At 46.4% G+C, this 19,781-nt stretch overlaps 1 protein-coding gene across 1 annotated transcript in view; it reads left to right on the forward strand.

Annotated features, from left to right (window-relative positions):
- The window catches only part of ABCC11 (ATP binding cassette subfamily C member 11), a 58,052-nt gene extending 39,076 nt beyond the window's left edge, over positions 1-18,976 (forward strand). The window contains exons 21-30 of the mRNA XM_035025273.1: positions 587-813; positions 1,155-1,292; positions 2,483-2,669; positions 7,480-7,569; positions 8,999-9,188; positions 10,913-11,072; positions 14,317-14,395; positions 15,187-15,300; positions 18,226-18,390; positions 18,523-18,976. Of these exons, the coding sequence (XP_034881164.1) occupies positions 587-813; positions 1,155-1,292; positions 2,483-2,669; positions 7,480-7,569; positions 8,999-9,188; positions 10,913-11,072; positions 14,317-14,395; positions 15,187-15,300; positions 18,226-18,390; positions 18,523-18,615 (1,443 nt within the window). The 3' untranslated portion in view covers positions 18,616-18,976. The remainder of the gene's footprint in view (positions 1-586; positions 814-1,154; positions 1,293-2,482; positions 2,670-7,479; positions 7,570-8,998; positions 9,189-10,912; positions 11,073-14,316; positions 14,396-15,186; positions 15,301-18,225; positions 18,391-18,522) is intronic.
- Positions 18,977-19,781: the final 805 nt, after the last annotated feature.

The following is a 19,781-nucleotide window of genomic DNA, read 5'->3' on the forward strand; positions in this document are numbered from 1 at the left end:
TTTCTTTCTTTCTTTCTTTCTTTCTTTCTTTCTTTCTTTCTTTCTTTTCTTTCTTTCTTTCTTTCTTTCATCTGCTGCTTTCCTCTGATTCCCTGTCACCTCTGAACTGGGCAGTCTGTATTGAAAGCTATTTAATGGAATTTTGGAATATTGGGATTTCTTTCTTTCTTTCTTCCAACAGCTTTATTGAAATATAATTCACATAATCATAAAATTCACTCTTTTAATAAAGTTGCACAACTCAGAAGTTTTTAGTCTATTTGCAGAAGTGTGCAGTCTTCACCACAACTCTGTGAAGTGTCGTTATCATCCCCATTTTACAAATAAGGACATTGAGACTCCGAGGGGTTAAGTAACTTAAGCCCAAAGTCACACAGCAGCAGGTGGAGGAGTGGGGTAACCCTGGAACCCAGAAGATTGATTGTGGAGCTCATGCTTGTAACCATTGCTCTACACTTCCTCCCCTGCACGCCCCTTAGGCTTGATCTGGCACATCTTCAGAGCCTGAGGGTAACTGACATCAACCTCAAGTCCCAGAGCAAGGCCAGCAGCTCTCTGTTGATCTGGGTTGCTTTTGTCCGTGCAGGTTTCTGGCTCCCCCATGAGCTTCTTTGACACAACCCCAACAGGCCGACTCCTGAACTGCTTTAAGGGGGACTTGGATGCGCTGGACCAGTTGTTGCCCGTTGTTGCTGAAGAGTTCCTGCTCCTGTCTTTGATGGTGGTCGCCATCTTGTTGGCTGTCAGTGTGCTGTCTCCATACATCCTGCTGATGGGAGTCATATTAGTCACTATTTGCATTATTTATTATTTGTAAGTGGGTTCTTTTTGCTTGTGAGCTGGGTTTATGACTTGGGATATGAGGCTGGAATCTACATAGAACTGGGTGGTCCCTGAGGTGGATGGTCCAGGTCACTCCCTCTCATTTTTTTTTTTAAGATTTTATTTATTTAGTTGAGAGAGAGAGAGAGAAGAGAGCACAAGTGGGGGGAGGGGCAGAGAAAGAGAGAGAATCTCAAACAGATTCCATGCTGAGTGCAGAGCCCAACATGGGGCTCGATCCCAGGACCCCATGATCATGATCTGAGCTGAAGGCAGACACTTAACCGATTGAGCCACCCAGGTGCCCCAACTCCCTCTCATTCTTGATGCAGGAAGTTTAAGAGGGCCATCAAAACGTTCAAGAGACTGGAGAACTACAGCCGCTCCCCTCTGTTCTCCCACATCCTCACCACTGTGCAGGGCCTGAGCTCCATCCATGTCTATGGAAAAATTGAAGACTTCATCAGCAAGTGAGTCCTGCTGTTGCCGTCTGAGGACGATAGAGCTGTGGGGATGGTGGGAAGCAGGAAAGTAGGAAGCTGAGCATCAGGGAACAGAGTCCTCTTCACACTGTTTTATTCCACTTATTTCTCTGAGGAAATGCTTATAGGAATAACAAATATAAGTGACATGGAAAATGTCTGTAAACATTAAAGACCTGTGGACGTTGCATACATGTATTAACATAATTATTAGTAAGAAGTATTGCTGGGCCAGCGCTTCTTGCATGTTTTTTCCTTTCACTTCCAAATAGGTATCTAATTTTAATAAAATACAAGGAATACATGGAATTTCCTTCACTATTCATACCTATAGATTTGCCTTCTAAATGTTTGTTGAAACCAACAAAAACATCCTATGATTGGTGCTGAGACTTCATTGTGTCATATGAACTTACCCATTTGTAAAGATCAGTCACACATGGTCTGCCCTGAACCATAAGATGCTCCTAGTTTGGTGGCAGACAGGAGACACAGACACATATTTTTGTGGTAAGACAGGGTTGAATATGACTGACAGCATAGGAAAAAAGCAGATAAAAGGCCATAAGAGTTCAGGAGGGAAAGAGGTGACCTGCAGCTGGGTGGGGGGTAAGGTGGCATCTAGCCAGGCTCGAAGCCTGGTAACACTTGAGCGTGGAAGACGGCATGTGTTGGTTAACTGGAATATTGGATGAACCACGGCACCAGCTCTCCCAGCAGCACTGGGGAGCACTCAAGGATTGTGCAGATGCTGGGACTGAGGGCATCCTAGAGCAATGCATTCATTCACCTACAGGTACTCAGCACCCACTGGGAAGGCAGCAGTGAACAAGACAGGCACAGCCCCCACCCCAAGGTGGATAGATACTGGGAAGGAGTTGCTTCCCTTTACTCACTCACAGATCCTGGCATTTATTCACTCTCATTGGCCCAGTTAGGGAACTTACCCCACCTGAAGACGAACCAATCATCAAGGCTGGAAGAGCCTGTGCTGAGAGCCCTAAGTTGGTCAGAGCCTACTCCAAGGTCTGTGGTCAGGTCAACTCCAGGGAGGAGGCCCCTGAAGAAAAGTCAGGTTCCTTTGGTGGGAGTGGGGAGCTGCATGCTGGAGGAAGCAACCAGTATCCATTCTCACAAAACTCTGGGTTAGACAAGCACATGTGGTCGTCCTTTCTTAGGTTTAAGAGGCTGAGTGATATACAGAATAACTACCTGCTGATGTTCCTGTCTTCCTCGAGATGGATCTCACTGAGGCTGGAGATCATGACCAACCTGCTGTCCTTCGCTGTGGCCTTGTTCGTGGTTTTTGGCATCTCCTCTGCCTCCTATTCCTATAAAGCCATGGCTATTAGCCTCATCCTGCAGGTGAGGGAAGGGCTCTCAGACAGCAGGGGCTTGGCTTGAGGCCTGTGGGCAGACCCAGGGGGTTCATTTCATGGGACTTTGATAACACCTTGGGTTTTGGCCATTTGTGATCTTATGAGTTATGTGCTTGGTCTTCTGAATCTGCTGCTTTCCTCTGTTTCCCTGTCATCTCTGAACTGGGTAGTGTGTATTGAAAGCTATTTAATGGAATCTTGGAATATTGGGATTGCATAGAGCCCACAGGAGGCCGAGTCCAACCCTCTTATTGTGCAGATGGGGAAACCGAAGCCCAGAGATGCAAGGAGTTGTCTGAATGCACAGAGCATTAGAAGCAGAGCCAGAGTAAGAACACTGACCTCCTGGTTTGCTGGCTGGCGTCTTTTCATTTTACTATTCATACCTGGATTCAGCTGTCAGACTTCTCTGAGTTATCTAAGGAGGCGTCCAGTCCCTCTCCTGGAACAGGTCTTCTCAGGCTTTAAAGTGCATGAGACTTGAAGCAGAATGCTTGGCCCCAGCCTTGCAGGCATACTCGGTCTGGGCACCTGCGCAGCCGAGGACGACCATGCTCCAGAGCACAGCCTTGGGGACTCAGAGTCAAGTACTGGTTGGGCGAGATCTTGGAATCTAATTTTAAAAACAGATTCTCTAGGGGATTCTGATGTCTGCACAGCAGTCTGCACACCTGGCAAGAGTCCCCCCACGCCTGGCTCCCCGGGACATGAGAGGGTCCAGCTGGCTGAGGTTCATGTCTATAGGGTCAGTCCTGTGCAAGGGTTAGCCATGGAGGGCCATGAGGCCAGAGGCTGGCTCTATAGCCATCTCAGGGAACCCTGGCTGCACAGTTCCAGGGCACCCCTCTCCCATGGGGTCCTCATTAGCAGCCTTCTCTGCAGCTGTGTGGCTTTGTCTCTAACTGGCTTTGGATCTCTAGTGCCCCAACGCTGAGGCATTCTTTTGGGTCTGCAAAGGGGTTCCATCTTGCCCCTTGTTGAGCCCCTGCAGCAGTCACATGTCTGCATAAACATACAGTCCTGTACACCCACAGCAATGCGTGCGTGTGCAGAGCCTTTTGAGGGCACGCAGGCCATGTGGATGGCTATGCAGTGCTCACACTCACAGACAGCTGACCAGGGCGATAACGTGGAATTCCCCAGACGCTTGCACTGAGCCAGCACCCTGCTAGGTGCTTGCTGTGCCTTGATGCGTTGAATCCTCACCATGTTCCACGAGCCGCAGCGGGGTGGTTAAGATTGTGTGGTTTAGAATGTGGGTTCGAGCCAGGCTCTGCCCATTATTAGCAGTGTGACTTTGGGGAAGCCTCTTACCCTCCTGGCGCCTGGGATTCCTCATTTTGTGAAAAAGAGATAATAAAAGTTCTTTTTTTTTTTAAGATTTTATTTATTTATTTGAGAGAGAGAATGAGATAGAGAGAGAGCACGAGATGGGGGAGGGTCAGAGGGAGAAGCAGGCTCCCTGCCGAGCAGGGAGCCCGATGCGGAACTCGATCCAGGGACTCCGGGATCATGACCTGAGCCGAAGGCAGTCGCTTAACCGACTGAGCCACCCAGGCGCCCGGTGACTCTTTCTTATGACTGACCACTGACCACAGTCTTTTGCTTTATTAGGAGACTATGTCTCATTCTTTGGGCCCTTAGGAAAATATAAAGAACAGCTCAGCACCCTCAAATGCTTTATTGAACTGATTTACTGCAATGTTTTTCTTTTTTCTTTTTTATTGTTATTTTATTTTATTTTTTATTTTAAACATTTTATTTATTTATTTGAGAGAGAGAATGAGATAGAGAGAGAGCACATGAGAGGGGGGAGGTTAGAGGGAGAAGCAGACTCCCCGCTGAGCAGGGAGCCCGATGCGGGACTCGATCCGGGGACTCCAGGATCATGACCTGAGCCGAAGGCAGTCGCTTAACCAACTGAGCCACCCAGGCGCCTGAGATAATAAAAGTTCTAAGATTATAGATTTGTGAGGAATATGTGTAAGCATGAGGGTTAATGCATGTTAAACACCTAGAATAGTGCTTGGCCCAGAATAAATGCTCAGTAAATGTGAGCTGTTACTGTTCCTGGCTTGCAGATGGGAGACCAGAGTTTTGGAGCTCAGTAGCATACCCTGGTTCCCATAGCTGGTGAGAGACAGGTTTGTCCTTAGTGGGTCACACTCATCTTCACTCCCTTCTCTTTCTTCCTCTCTCTGACACACACACACACACATGCACCAGTGCAGAGTTGCGTCCAAGCCTTCCACAACTGGGGACAGGCACCAAAGTGGTGTCACAGGGGACTTGGAGTCACTAAGGCCAGAAATCCCTCCTGGTTGCCGCGTGACATAGGCCAGAGGGGCAAAGATCGGGGCACGGTTCTCGTGTGCGGACACAGGCAAGGGGGGTGGGGGCTCATCTCCCCCAAGATACACTGTGCACATGAGACACTTCTCAAAGCTCTCCCCAGCTTGTTCCGTCACAGGAAACTCAGGAGGAACTCTGCTGGCGGTCTGACAGCTTCAAAAAGACCCTGGGTTTACTTTGTCCTCTGTGTCTGCTGCCCTGGTGGAGTATCTCATCTCTCTCCTGGGTACCCATGCCTCTTCCCCGCCCCCCCAGGTCTCCCCTATCTGCCTCTTACATTCTCACCAGAGTGATCTTCAATTACAGTTTTCCTCATGTCCCTCCTTTGTTTAGAGCCCGCAGAGATTCCCTGTCTCCCTATGCCAGACCTAGGCTATGGCCCCTGCCTTCAGGCCCCTCAAATCTGGCCCTATGACCCCAACATGCTTCTCTCCTCTGGTCACACTGGTGAGTCGTTGACTTCTGCATGCACTCTCAATGCAATTCTGCTCAAGCTTTGGGAGGTGGGAATCACACTCCATGTTGCTTTGCAACCCTAAGAGGTATAAATAATAGAGATGCTTCTGGCTGCAAGCCAGCAAACCATAGAACCCATTCAAAATGGCCTTGGCAGTCTGGGGACTTGTGATGTACCCAGAAGGCTGAGGTAGGATTTTCTCTGTTAATTTAGGGATGTAGCGTGAATCCATGACCATTTTATCTTTTGGCCCTGGCACCCACAGCCTGGCTTCATCCTCAGGATTGTCTACTCAAGGTCACAAAATGGCTGCTGCAGCCTCAAGCAACACATCTTTACCCAATACCCACCAAAGGTTAGAAAGGAGAGAACTCCTCTCCTGTGCCCCATTTTAAGAACAAGGAGTAGTTTCCTAGAATACTCCCATCTGACTCCTCCTCATGCTTCATTGGCCAGAATTGTATCATGGCTCACACCTAAATCCATCATTGACACGAGGACTGGAGTTAACAGGATTGTTTTGAACTAGCCAAGCCTCCCTGGAGCACAAGGCTGCCAGATACCTGAGCATAATAGAGGATGTGCTAACAAGGAAGAAAGAAGGCTGCCTACTGACTAGGCAACCAGCTGTGTCTGCTACACTAACTGGAGGAAAGGCAGTCTCCCCCCCAATCTTTTCCCACATTAGTGTCGTTTTGTGATGGTTTCCACCCTCTCTGAGTTCTAAAGCACCTTCCTTCCCCTTCCCATGCTCTTGGCTCCAATCATAGCCAAATGGCGCCCAAGACGCTGAATGTATCCTGCTACCTACTACTTCTAGAACTTTGTCCCCTCTATAAGGAACGCCCTTCTCCACCCATTTTTAACCTGCTAAATCCCACCTCTCCTTAAAAATGAAACTCCTGTGCCAACAGCTGCCCTAGTCCTTCCCTGTGGCCCTTGTCTGGGTGACCATCGTGTGGGCCCTAAGGGTGGTCCACGTCACCTCCTGTGGTGGAACACACCTGTCTGTGCTGGCATTCTCTGTTGACCCATCTGTCTCCCCACCTGACTGGGAGCTCCTTGAGGGCAGTGCCTGGGCCTGTTGCATTTTGGGGCACAGATCCTGGCCCAGCACTAGCGTAGAGCCCTCAAGGAGCATGTTGAATGAATGTATAATGAACTCTGCCCAGCACCCTGTGCGTGGCCTGTTTGCCCACATCTTGGGCCAAGGGGATGGAAAGTGTAAAGATTGGGGTCCTTGTCCCACCTCTGTCTCTAGGTTCCAGGTGATTCTGTGTATGTCATTTCTTCTTGGGTCTCAGTGTCCTCATCTGTGGTGCCTCCAATTTCTGAGAGTCCCCGAGACTCCTCTGAGCCTGGGTTTCCCTGAAGGCAAGGCCTGAAACAAGGACTTGGGTGTAGGCAGATTATTTGGGATATGCTCCTAAGAAACAGGACTGAGGGAGCAAGAGAGTGAGGCAGGGAAGGAGGAACTGAATCATGGCCATGTGTCATTGATAGTGCTGTCCTGAGTTACCAGCACTCAACTCTACTGAATAATATAGGAAGCACATAGGATGCTCCCTGGATTGTCCCCTGAAGGTGAGGGACAGGAGCCTTTGTCTGCTGGCTCCTTTCCCCATTAGTTGAGGGTTGTCTACAGGGCTTTAACTCCCCTGTGTTTCAGGGCTGCAGCTGTGCATGGGTCGAGCGGGCTTCTATGGTATGGGTAAAGGTTTTGGGCAGAAAGCAGAAAGACACACAGAGGGTACTTGAGGTGGGACGGTGCCAGTGGGGTCTGGTCCAGAACTGCCTACCACCACTGCAGCTAACCTCAGAAGTGGGCTTAAGGGGCACCAAAGGCATCTGCTCCATTCTTGTAGGGAAATATGTCTTGGTTTGAGAAGTCACTCAGGGGAGAATGGCAACCAGTGGTTTTAGGAACATTGAAATCCTCTGCACATCCCCGTCAGCTTCTTGACCTGATGTGTCTTCTTCATTCCAGCTAGCGTCCAACTTCCAGGCCTCTTCCCGGATTGGTTCAGAGACAGAGGCATACTTCACTGCTGTGGAGAGGATGCGTCAGTACATGAAGGTGGGACGCAGGTCTGGGTTTGGTGTGGGAGGTCTGGAAGGCTTCATATCCATGCCTGGGGCTCAGCTTCCATAGCCTCGGCATGCTCCGGCACCCCAGGCTCCCTGAGACTTTTTCAAGAGGCAACTGAGGCTCCTGAGGCTCCCTGAGACTTTTTCAAGAGGCAACTGAGGCTCCTGAGGCTCCCTGACACTTTTTCAAGAGGCAACTGAGGCTCCTTCCTCCCCATCTTCCCTGGACCGGTGTATATCATTTCTTAGAAGCCCTTCCGTACCCACTGGCCCATTTTCATCATCGCATCCCTCACAGCTTTCCTGGGTGTAGAGAGAATAACCTGCCCTTTTTAGAAATGAGTTTTGCCCAAGTATAAAAATAATAATAATGACAATAATAATTGGTATTATTATTGCTTCTATTTGTGTCAGAATAGTTAAGACCATAGATTTTAGAGCCAGATCAACTGGGTTCAAGTCCAAGCTTTGCTACTTGAGTCAGCTGTGTAACCTGGGGACAGATCATAGTATGTACTTCATTGGGTTATTACAAAGATTGAATAATTTAATATGTAAAGCACTTAGCACAGTGCCTGACCCACAGTAAAGGCTCCATATTTTTATATATCGATTATCTCATGGAATCACAAAACAATTTCATAAGGTTGATTGAATTATTATCCCCATTTTCCAGAAGAGGAAACTGAGGCTTGGCTAGGCTTCAGATTACACAGCTGGGGTCTGGCAGAGCCCTTTGAAGCCAGTTCTCCTGCCCCTGTAAACAGGAGCAGAATTTGTGAATCTTAGAGCTTTGATTTAATACTGAGGGACACTGTGGTGCACACCTGCAGCGAAGAGCTGTGACTTGAGGTCAGGTGACCATGCTTCTTCTCCATCATTCAGGACTCAGGACGTACCCAGCTGTGCTTGGTTCGGTAGTGGGCTTGGAGTCAGACAGCCCTGGTCTGAGGGCCCATCTGCTATGTGATCTTGAGCAAGTGCTTTAACCTGTTTGAGCCTCCATTTCCTTGTGTGTGAAATGCATCTGAAGTTCCCTACCTCGTCAATGAGGACAGAGGGAAGGGAAATCTGCACAAGGCATCTGAGCCATAAAACATGCCCCACAGGGGCTCTGCTGCCTTTATTATCACCGTTCTGGATTCTGTTTCTTTAGAGCCCATACAATAAATTAGAAAAAGTTCTCTGCATTAATAACAAGGGGCTAGCTCTATGGTTTCTCACTCTTTGGGATAAAATTATATGCATGTCAGGTGAGTGGGGGTGGGATATTCCCCCTGGGGGCGTTCCCCTGACTGTCCTAATGTGGGACAGGCTGGGGTGAGTCACACACCCAAAAGCTGGAGGCCAGTGGGTCAGCAGGAGATGAGCAGAGATTAATGATAACTATTGATTTTTTTTCTCTCTTCAAAAATTAGATGTGTGTCCCTGAGTCTCCTTTACACATCGAAGGCACGAGCTGTCCCCCTGGGTGGCCACAGCATGGAGAAATCACATTCCAGGATTATCACATGAAATACAGGGACAACACACCCATTATCCTCAATGGCATCAACCTGACGATTCATGGCCACGAAATGGTGGGCATCGTGGGAAGGACAGGCTCTGGTGAGTGGAGTGTCCTGGGCAACCCCTGTCCTCAACTCTGCCCTTTGGGCGTTGGGCCTATTTCAGGGTATGTGTTTACTCAGTGACCCCACAGATGTTTATTGGGCCCTCACTCTGTGCCAGACACTGGTGCAAAAACCCCATGTCCCTGCTATCACGGGATCCCACTGGAGGAGATAGGTGTTAAGTGATCAAATCAGGAGACACATAGGGTCATGGCAGGTTGGGATGAATGTCATGGAGGAAATAAAAGGGTGCCGCTAACAGAGTAATGGGGTTGGCAGGTGTTTGAGCTTTGGTGGTCTGGGCTCTGAGGCCGGCATTTGAGCTGAGACCTGAAGGATGAGCAGGGTGCAGGGGAGATGTGTTTCCAGCACAGGGCAGTGCAGGGCTCTCTGAGGGCAAGAGCAGGGCCAGGAGTGAAATCTGGGTCCTGCTTCTCCTCCTCCCTACCCTTCCTAGACCTCTTATCAGCCTCTTCCTTTGCCCTCTCTTTTTTGACCTCTTTCCCTCCTTTCCTCTCCTATTATTTTTGGGAGGTCTGGTCCAAGTATCACTCCCTCCCATTTTTGCATTGTTCAAAGACACTGCTCAGGCTTGATTCTTGCCCCACCCTTGTGTGCCTAGGAGCTGCTTCCTCCAGGTAGCCCTCCAGGAAGACTAGATAGAGCCTTCCTGGGTCTCCACCTCCTCAGGCCCCCTGCAGGCCTTGCAGTCCTATTAGGTGGAGCACTTCCAGCTGTGTTCTTTAGGGTATTCTTCCCTTTCTACTTCTTGCCTGCACTTTGCCTGAGAGGGCTGGTGACTGACATAGAAAAGCTCTCAGTAGATACTGGTCCAATTGATTGTATTTATTCAGTAGGTATTTTTTGAGTACCTGCTATTTGCTGGGCAAAGGGAACATAAAGGTAAACAAGACATACAGCTACCACCCACGATGACCTTACCTTTTTAGAGCAGAGGTTGAAAACTCAAATGCCTTTGGGGCCTGGCAAGTAACATGCATGGGTGAAATGCGTCTGGGAGGTGACGCAAGGAGGGTGGGGTGGGCAGTGTGTTGAACTGGAGAGCACTGTTCTCTCAAGGAAGCCACTGCACTCAGCTCCAGCTGCATGTTGTGAGGGAGGATGAGGGGCCAGGGTTGCCAGTTTTAGGTTTTAAGAAAAGCATGCAATTTGGATTTTTATAGATAGGGGATTTGGATTTTTAAAATGCTGGCAAAGAACTTAAAAAATAACAGTAACACTGTGTGTGTGAAACAGAATATATAAATGGCTGGATTTAATCCAGGGGCTCCATTTGTGCTCTTTGATCTAGGCTGTAAGAAAGCTGTTCGTGGGCACCTGGGTGGCTCAGTTGGTTAAGCGACTGCCTTCGGCTCAGGTCATGATCCTGGAGTCCCGGGATCGAGTCCCGCATCGGGCTCCCTGCTCGGCAGGGAGTCTGCTTCTCCCTCTCCCACTCCCCGTTTGTGTTCCCTCTCTCGCTGTGTCTTCCTCTGTCAAATAAATAAATAAAATCTTTAAAAAAAAAAAAGAAAGAAAGAAAGCTATTTGTGGTTTGGGGCACCACTTGGAGCAGAGACTCCAGTCCTCTTCTGCTCTCTCAGGGCTCAGAGGATGTACTACAGAGGGGAGCAGTTCAGGTGCGAACTGCAGGTGTGGCCTGTGCTGTATCTAGTACAGATCTGGAAACTGAGGTCCCACTTGTTTCTTGCCCAACAGGGAAGTCCTCCTTGGGGGTGGCTCTCTTCCGCCTGGTGGAGCCTGCAGCAGGCCGGATTCTCATCGATGGGGTGGACATCTGCAGTATCAGCCTGGAGGAACTGCGGTCCAAGTTCTCAGTTGTCCCTCAAGATCCTGTCCTGCTTTCAGGAACCATCAGGTGAGTGCTGGCCTATAGGCTCCTGGGAGGGGTGGAAGGACCAGGATGCCAGGGCTGGTCTGTCTCTGGTTAGCTGGTGGCCAATCCCTCAGTTTTGGGGCCTCTGATCTCTCCTTGTCACACTGGGTCACTCACTGGGATTTGGAGTATCCTTGAAGATTGAATGAAGCTCTGATATACACAAGAGCACTTTGTAAACTGTAATGTGCTAAACGAAAGCAAGGCATAATTATTATTTTTTTTAAAAAACCTGATGCGATTTCAGTTCCCCACTAAGCATTTGCACTGTGGCTGCTATATTCTTTTATATCTAGATGTGGTTTATTCTCTTCTCTCCACCCACTAGGTAACCGAGCTGATGGGGACGTTTTAGGCTGGGAGGGAGCACTTCTTCATAGGATGCGCATTCCAGGCAGGGGAGAAGTGAGAAATAATCCAGGCAGTTCAGTCAGCAAACTGGGACTAAACTTTATCCAGATTCATGCTCCTACTTAACAGTGCACATTAGCTATGTGGGAACACAGAGGCATGGAGATTGAGGAAGCCTAATGCATTAAAAATGAAGCTAGATTCCTCATGTTTCAGGAATATTTAAGGAACATTCTTAGGGGCAAGAGGAAAAACTTGACCCTTAGAGCTCTGTTCAATCATTTATGAATTTACTCATCATTTCTTCCTCCCTCCCTACCCCCTCCTTACTTCTTTCCTCCCCCCTCCTCCCGCCCTCCTTCCCTTCCTTCCCTCCCTCCCACCTTTCATTCATTTAACTTGCCTTTTCTGCCAGGTCCAGACATTGTACTAGGGACTGGGGACACTTTGATGAATGATCACTGCCCATGCTCCCCCTAGGACTTCAGAGTGTAGTCATGGGGGGTGGGTGTAGAAATGTAAGAACCGAAAAATTATAATACAAGGAGGTATTTGCTAGATCAGGGATACGAACAAAGTGCTAAAGGAGCCCAGAAGTAGGACAAGTAACTCTACTTGGGTGAATCCAGAAAGGCTCCACAGGGGAAGGGACATTTGAGCAGGACCTTGAAGGATAAGTAGGAGCTTGCCTGGGAGAAAAAGGGGAGAAAGTCCTTCCAGGGAGAGTGTATAATATGTGCACAAACAGGAATTTTAAAATGATTGCATTAGGGAAATGAGATAACATTTAGTGAAAGATCTCCATGTTAAACTAGAACCTGGGCAAATCTATTGTGCCTTGATATAGGAGTAGTAAAAATATGAATTAACATTTTTGAGCATTTATATGTGCCAGCTTATGCTTTAATATTTGGTCTCATTTAACTGTCACTACAACCCTATGAGGTAGGCACTATTATTATCCCTCCTTTATAGGGGAAGACACTGAACTTGGGGAGGAAAAATGACTTGTTTCAAGACACACACAAGTAAATGGTAAAGATGAAGTATTACCCTAGGTAGTCTAATCCCTTAACCAGGTCTGTTTCTCAGCGCCCTCCCCCACCCCCTGCCCGCAGCAGGAAGAAGTGTGGACTGGAGTACAGGAGACCTGGGTTCTCTATCCATTGAGGTTTCATCTATCTCTGAGTGTCTCTGATTCCAGCCTATCTCTCAGACTAACCTGTGGTGTGACTTGAACAAGCGTTTAACACCAATAAGCCATAATTTTCCCATCAATGAAAGGGATTTACCCATCGCTTGGGGGAGAGCAATGGAACCGTCAATGGAACCGTGTCAATGGAACCGTCTATGAAAATGCTTTAGAGGTTATCAAATATCATGCAGATAAGACATTCTGCCTTCTGCTTTTTTAATACAATCTAGCCCTCTGCACAAAATGTGTATGGCTGCCAAAACTGGGGAAATATAAAGCAGAAATTAAGAATAGGTTTTAATCAGGACTGAGTGCATAATAGAGGAGTATTAATAATGTTGCCTATGACAAATGCAAGTGTAAATCTTAATGGGTGTAAAGTCCAGATAGATCCCAACCTGATGTTGTTTGGATGATCAATTAGGATCTTTTTCACTTCAAGAGACAGAAAAACTAACCCCACCACAGTGAGACACTACTTCACACCTACTAGGATGGCTATAATGAAAAAAAGCAAAAAGCAAAAGGAATATAACAAGTATTGGTGAGGATGTTGAGAAATTGGAACTCTTGTGCACTACTGTTGGGAATATAAAATGGTACAACCTCTGTGAAAAACAGTTTGGCACTTCCTCAAAAAGTTAGAGGTAGAATTACCATATGATCCAGCAAATCTTCTAGGTATATACCCAAAAGAGTTGAAAGTGGGACTTGAACAGATATTTGTGTATCAGTGTTTGTAGCATTATTCATAATAACGAAAAGATGGAAACAACCTAAGTGTTTGTTCATCAACAGATAAATGAATACACACATGTATACACAATGGAATATTAATGAGCCATAAAAAGGAATGAATATTTGATATATGCTACAACATGGATGGAACTTGAAAACATGCTCAGTGAAATATGTCAGACACAGAAGGACAAATGTTGTATATTTCCACTTAAATGAGGTGTCTGGAATATGCAAATTCATAGAGAGAGAAAGTAAAATAGAAGTTACCAGAGGCTGAGGGAGGGGGAAGAGTTTAATGGGTAGAGATTTTGACAGGGATGATGAGTTTTTGTGGATGGTTACACAACACTGAATGTATTTAGTGCCACTGAATTGTACACTTACAAGCATTTAAATAATAAATATGTATATCCTAGCACACATACACCTACACATAGACACACACACACACACAATCCCAAGTGGCTTAAACTAAAAATGCCCTCTTTCGCTCATGATACTGGGAAGATCAAGACTGATTCAGGGGCCTAATGTCCCCCAACTCTGCTTTGGCTTCATTCCTAGCCTTCAATGAGGCTACTCATTGTACCTGGGAGTAGGCTACTCAATGAGCCTACTCCCAGAGCAAGATGGTTGCAGCCATCTACATACGCCTGAGTCATTTACTCCACCCCTGCAGTTGGTGGTAGAGGACCACCTGAACCACACGGGCTTGAGGGCTGGGGAGGAGGTGGCCTCCAAATAAAACTTGGGGGCCGTAGCCTGCAGAAGGAATGGGTACTGGGAAGGCACAAGACATGACTGTTCATGGTAACTCCATGGGTTTCTCTACACCCAGTAAAACAGTTCTAACCATTCTTGGTCATCTACTGTGCATGGAACAGATTGTTCAATGGTTACATGTGGTTATAGAACACTTCTCTTCCTCTTTTGTGACAGATTCAACCTAGATCCCTTTGATCGCTACACAGATAAGCAGATCTGGGATGTCTTGGAGAGGACATTCCTGAGCATGACAGTAAGTAGCTCCAAGACCTGATTCTTGGTGTTAACCTGCCTCTTCAACAGCAGTGCCTGCAGGTCCTTTGGGGCTCATCTCACATGATATTCCAGTTGCTGCCACTTTGGGGCATGGGTTAAATAATCTTATGGAGATGAGATGATTTTGGATTCCTAAGTCAAGTCTGATGGCACTCAGACACCAACAGTGAGCCAGGCACATCCTAGGCTCAGGGGATGCAGCAAAAGCAAGGTAGGCAAGGTGTTTGCCCTCCCGGTGCTTATATTCACGGGGAGATACAGATAACAAATAGACACACAAGAGGCTTTCAGATAGTGGTAAGTGCTGCAAAGGTGGTAATGAGACCAACAGATCCTGGTGAGGATGTTGAGAAATCAGAACCCTCGTGCACTACTGTTGGGAATATAAAATGGTACAGCCTCTGTGAAAAACAGTTTGGCAGTTCCTCAAGAAGTTAGAGGTAGAATTACCATATAATCCATATGGGGAGTAGCTCCTTTACATGAAGTGGCCAAGCAAGCCCTCTTTAAAGATGGGAAGCTGGAGCTGAGACCCAATATTGAGGGGGCAGTAGGGCACAGATCTTTGAGAGAACATTCCAGGCACAGCAACAGCATATGCAAAGACCCTGAGACTGGAGTGAGAGGGGCACAGGTAAGGAAGAGAAAGACCAGTGGCTAGATTATAGAGAGGCAAGGAGTGTTGCAAAATGCTACAGGGGAGGTTTGGTGGGGGTCAGGTTAGGTCTTGCCTACATAGCCTACATCTCATTTTCCTGGATATTACAGATCTCAAAGTTACCCCAAGGACTGCAAGCAGAAGTGGTGGAAAGTGGCAGAAACTTCTCTGTGGGGGAGAGGCAGCTGCTCTGCATTGCGAGAGCACTCCTTCGCAACTCCAAGGTGAGACCACAGAATGGTCATGGGAGGCTGCGGATGACACCTGGCCTGGGAAACCACACTGGCTGTTTCTCCCTCTGTTTCTGTAGGGTAGTGGGTGCCGTGCTGTATGTCCTCTCCACAGACACCCAAAGGGCTTCCTCATGTCACTGGTGGCCATTCTGTACATACCCAGTGTGGAAGAGGCATGTAGGTGGGGACTCAGCCTGGGCTCTCTCAAACCCTGAAACTCTGCATCTAAGCTGAAATGATCCACCACCAGAACCAAATCACGATGCACTTTCCTTATGAAAAGTTGAAAGTTTAGAAGCTTATTAATTTAAAAGTTGCCTATTGTATATTCTTTCTAAAACTTGGATGCAGGACATTCTCTTCATTAGAGTTGGAAATCAGATGATAGCTGTTCCAGGGCAAAATTACTTTTTTTTTTTTAATTTCAGGTCTAGAATTTAGTGATTCATCACTTATAATACCCAGTGCTCATCACAAGTGCCCTCCTTGATATCCATCATTCATTAAACCCAACCCTTGCCCATCTCCCCTCCAACAACCCTCCCTTTGTTCTCTATAGTTAAGAGCCTGTTTCCTGGTTTGCCTCTCTTCCCTTCTCCCCATATTCGTCTGTTTTGTTTCTTAAATTCCACATATAAGTGGTTTTTGTCTTTCTCTGGTGGTTTATTTTGCTTAGCATAATACACTCTAATTCTATCCATGTCATTGCAAATGGCAAGACTTCATTCTTTTTTATGGCTAGTATTCCATTGTATATATATACCACATCTTATTTATCCATTCATCTATCGATGGATGTTTGGACTCTTTTTATAATTTGGCTATTGTTGATAATGCTGCTATAAACATTGGGGTGCATGTGTCTCCTTGAATCAGTATTTTTGTATACTTTGGGTAAATACCTAGTAGTACAATTGCTGGATGAATATGGTAGTTCTATTTTTAACTTTTTGAGGAAACCTCCATTCTGTGTTCCAGAGTGGCTGCACCAGTTTGCATTCCCACCAACAGTGTAAGAGGGTTCCCCCTTCTCTGCATCCTCACCAACACCTGTTGTTTCTTGTGTTATTGATTTTAGCCATTCTGACAGGTATGAGGTGATATCTCATTGTGGTTTTGATTTGCATTTCCCTGATGATGAGTGATGTTGAGCATCTTTTCATGTGTCTGTTAGCTATCTGGATGTCTTCTTTGGAAAAATGTCTGTTTATGTCTTCTGCCCATTTTTTAACTGGATTATTTGTTTTTTGGGTGTTGAGTTTGATAAGTTCTTTATTTTTCTTGGATACTAGCCCTTTCTTAGATATGTCATTTGCAAATATCTTCTCTCATTCCATAGGTTGCCTTTTACTTTTGTTCGTTGTTTCCTTCACTGTGCAGAAGCTTTTTATCTTAATGAAGTCCCAAGAGTTTATTTTTGTTTGTTTACCTTGCCTCCCAAGACATGTTTAATAAGAAGGTGTTATGGCCGATGTCAGAGAGGTTGCTGCTTGTGTTGTCCTCTAGAATTCTGATGGTTTCCTGTCTCACATTTAGGTCTTTCATCCATTTTGAATTTATTTTTGTGTATGGTATAAGAAAATGGTCCAATTTCATTCTTTTGCACGTTCCTGTCCAGTTTTCCCAGCACCGTTTGTTGAAGAGACTGTCTTTTTTCCAAAATTACATATAAAATTCCATCAGACAGTGTTTCTTGAAGCTTTCCAAATATTGTGCAAGTAATTTTAGATATTTGACTACCTGGACTAGTAGGGAGCAAACTTTCTCAAGTAAGGCCACATACACATACTCATATGTACATATACATCCTCCACACTCACACATATATACATATGTGCCCACAGGTGCTCGCATGCACTCACAGCACACACCATGGTTAATTAATGATAAAAGCAAAAACTGTTGGTACAGACTGTCAGAGCTCTGGGGAAAAAGCAGGCAGAGCCCTGTGGGGTTGGAAGCTGGGGAGAAGATTTCAGGAGGGAGGACGATCTCCCTCTTTCTTTTTTTTTTTTTTTTAAGATTTTATTTATTTATTTGAGAGAGAGAGAATGAGAGACAGAGAGCACGAGAGGGAGGAGGGTCAGAGGGAGAAGCAGACTTCCTGCCGAGCAGGGAGCCCGATGCGGGACTCGATCCCGGGACTCCAGGATCATGACCTGAGCCGAAGGCAGTCGCCCAACCAACTGAGCCACCCAGGCGCCCGATCTCCCTCTTTCTAGCAGAGATGAAAGATAGGATTTGTAATATGCATGTAGCACTTTCTCAACCACTCAGTTCCTTATTTTACAGTTACTAGACCGCTGGTGCCAAAGTTGCTTTCTCCATTGTTTCCCAAATTTGAGTCATCACTTTATGATTTTTGTCGTATCTGCGCACCATCTCTCCTTTGACTTACTCATGATGCTCTCTTTTTAAAAACAGTCTCATTCTAAACAGTAACATTTGTGAAATCATATTTCTGTGCTAGTTATATTTTTCTAATGTATAGTGTTAATAAAATAAAATAAAAATGTTAAAGAGAACGTTTATCCATATTCCAGCCACACACATCTCATGTGCCATCCAGGCATGTGTGCATGCCCCATTTTGGGGAACGCTGGTCTATGTTAATTCAGATGAATCAGAAGGCAGTTCATAAAACAAGAAGTTGCCACTGGGACATTTTCATTTTCAAGAGTTTAATTCTCTGGTCACACACATACACACACACACACACACACACACACAAGCTCTTGGTTGAGACCTAATATTCTCTAACATAATGGACAGCTAGTGCTCAAAGTGGGTTTTGAACTCAATCCATATCTCTCACCTTCCGGCTAAGGGACTCAGTGGATTAATGGTAGACCCAGGACTAGATCCAGGTCTCAGGGCCCAAGCAAGCTGCCCTCACCCCTGTTTTGTATTCGCCAGATCATCCTTATTGATGAAGCCACAGCTTCCATTGATATGGAAACCGATACTTTGATCCAGCACACAATCCGTGAAGCCTTCCAGGGCTGCACAGTGCTGGTCATTGCACACCGCATCACCACTGTACTCAGCTGTGACCGCATCCTGGTCATGAGCAACGGGAAGGTGAGAGCCGTGTCCCTGGGGCCAGTGGGAGTCTGTTCGCTCAGGCCAGCATCCCAGGAGGCCTTTGGATCCTTCAAGACTAAGCTCAGTGGTGTCCCTTCCCTCCCCTCCCCTCCTTTCTCCATCTCCCAGGTTGTAGAGTTTGACAGGCCCGAGGTCCTGCAGCAGAATCCTGAGTCTGCGTTTGCTGCCCTACTGGCAACAGCCAATTCTTCACTGAGTTAAGGAGAACTGGGGACTGCGTGGGGCCTGATGGCAGAACCAAGTGTAGCTGTGAGGCCTGCATCTATGACCTTCTTGTGTAGAGATGGATACTTCTCCTGAAAGCAGGGCTGGAATGTGCTCAGGGGTGCTGGCAGTGAGATAGAAAAGAAGATTGGGGGAGCAAAACCTGGAATAGGCCACTCTGTGGCTCCCCAGATCTGGGAACCCCCACACCCTTTGAGACCATGTGATCAAATCATCATGTGCCTCCTTTTAACTGATATGTTGAGTAATTTCATAATAATGTGAAAGCTTGTTATAGTTTTAAAAGTATTGCAAATGCTGTATTGATTTTTAAAAAAATAAAAGTAAGAAAAAGTCACATTCTCTGCTCTTCTTTTTTTTAGCTAGTACTCGTTCAGCTACAGGGAGGAGAGAGTCCCTTATACTGACTTCTGGAAAAGGGACTTCATTGGATAATGGAATGGAAAGGTCCAGAAAAAGTTCTAGGTTGGGTGCCAGTATCTAAAAACTGTCTGTCTTGTGAACTCTGTTTCTTCTCTCAGCTCTACTTTCCTTTTTATGGCTTCACTCTTTGGTCTCCTCTCTCCTCAAGTGCCAGCAAAAGTTCCATGGCTAAATTTCACTGGGTCAGCTTGGGTCATGTGCTCATCCCTGAACCAGTCACATGCTAGGCTGTTGGAATACAGTGACCAGCTGGGCCCAAGTCCCATGCCCACACCTGGACCTGGGGGTGGGGTCAGCTATCCTGAATCACATGGGCTGAGAATGGAGGGGGTTATTTCTCTAAAATAAAATTGGGATGGTCTTACTACATGAAGGACAAATGGATATGGACACTGGGCAGGCCCAAAATAGTAGCTGTCCACCATGTTTATTTACTGATTAAAGCATAAATGGATGGAATAAAGAGTTAGTTTATAACATGTGCCAACTGGAAATAAGATCACTGGTCTGCCTACTCCCCCAAGTAGTTATAGATGTATACATAGAAAAAGGTGATTATTTTCAATTTACCACCAGAAAGAGCTCATTGTTGGGGGCAAAATATGTTTCAAAGTATTTTCTTTTTGTTTTCAGATTACAGTGTCTGGTCTTGCCATAAGAAAAATCAATTCAGTAAACAAATATTCCTGCTCTGTTTCTTGCACTGGGGTAGGTGCTGG

This window comes from Mirounga leonina, unplaced genomic scaffold (genome assembly GCF_011800145.1).
Source record: "Mirounga leonina isolate KUSES-001 unplaced genomic scaffold, KU_Mleo_1.0 Mir_180, whole genome shotgun sequence".
NCBI lineage: Eukaryota > Metazoa > Chordata > Mammalia > Carnivora > Phocidae > Mirounga > Mirounga leonina.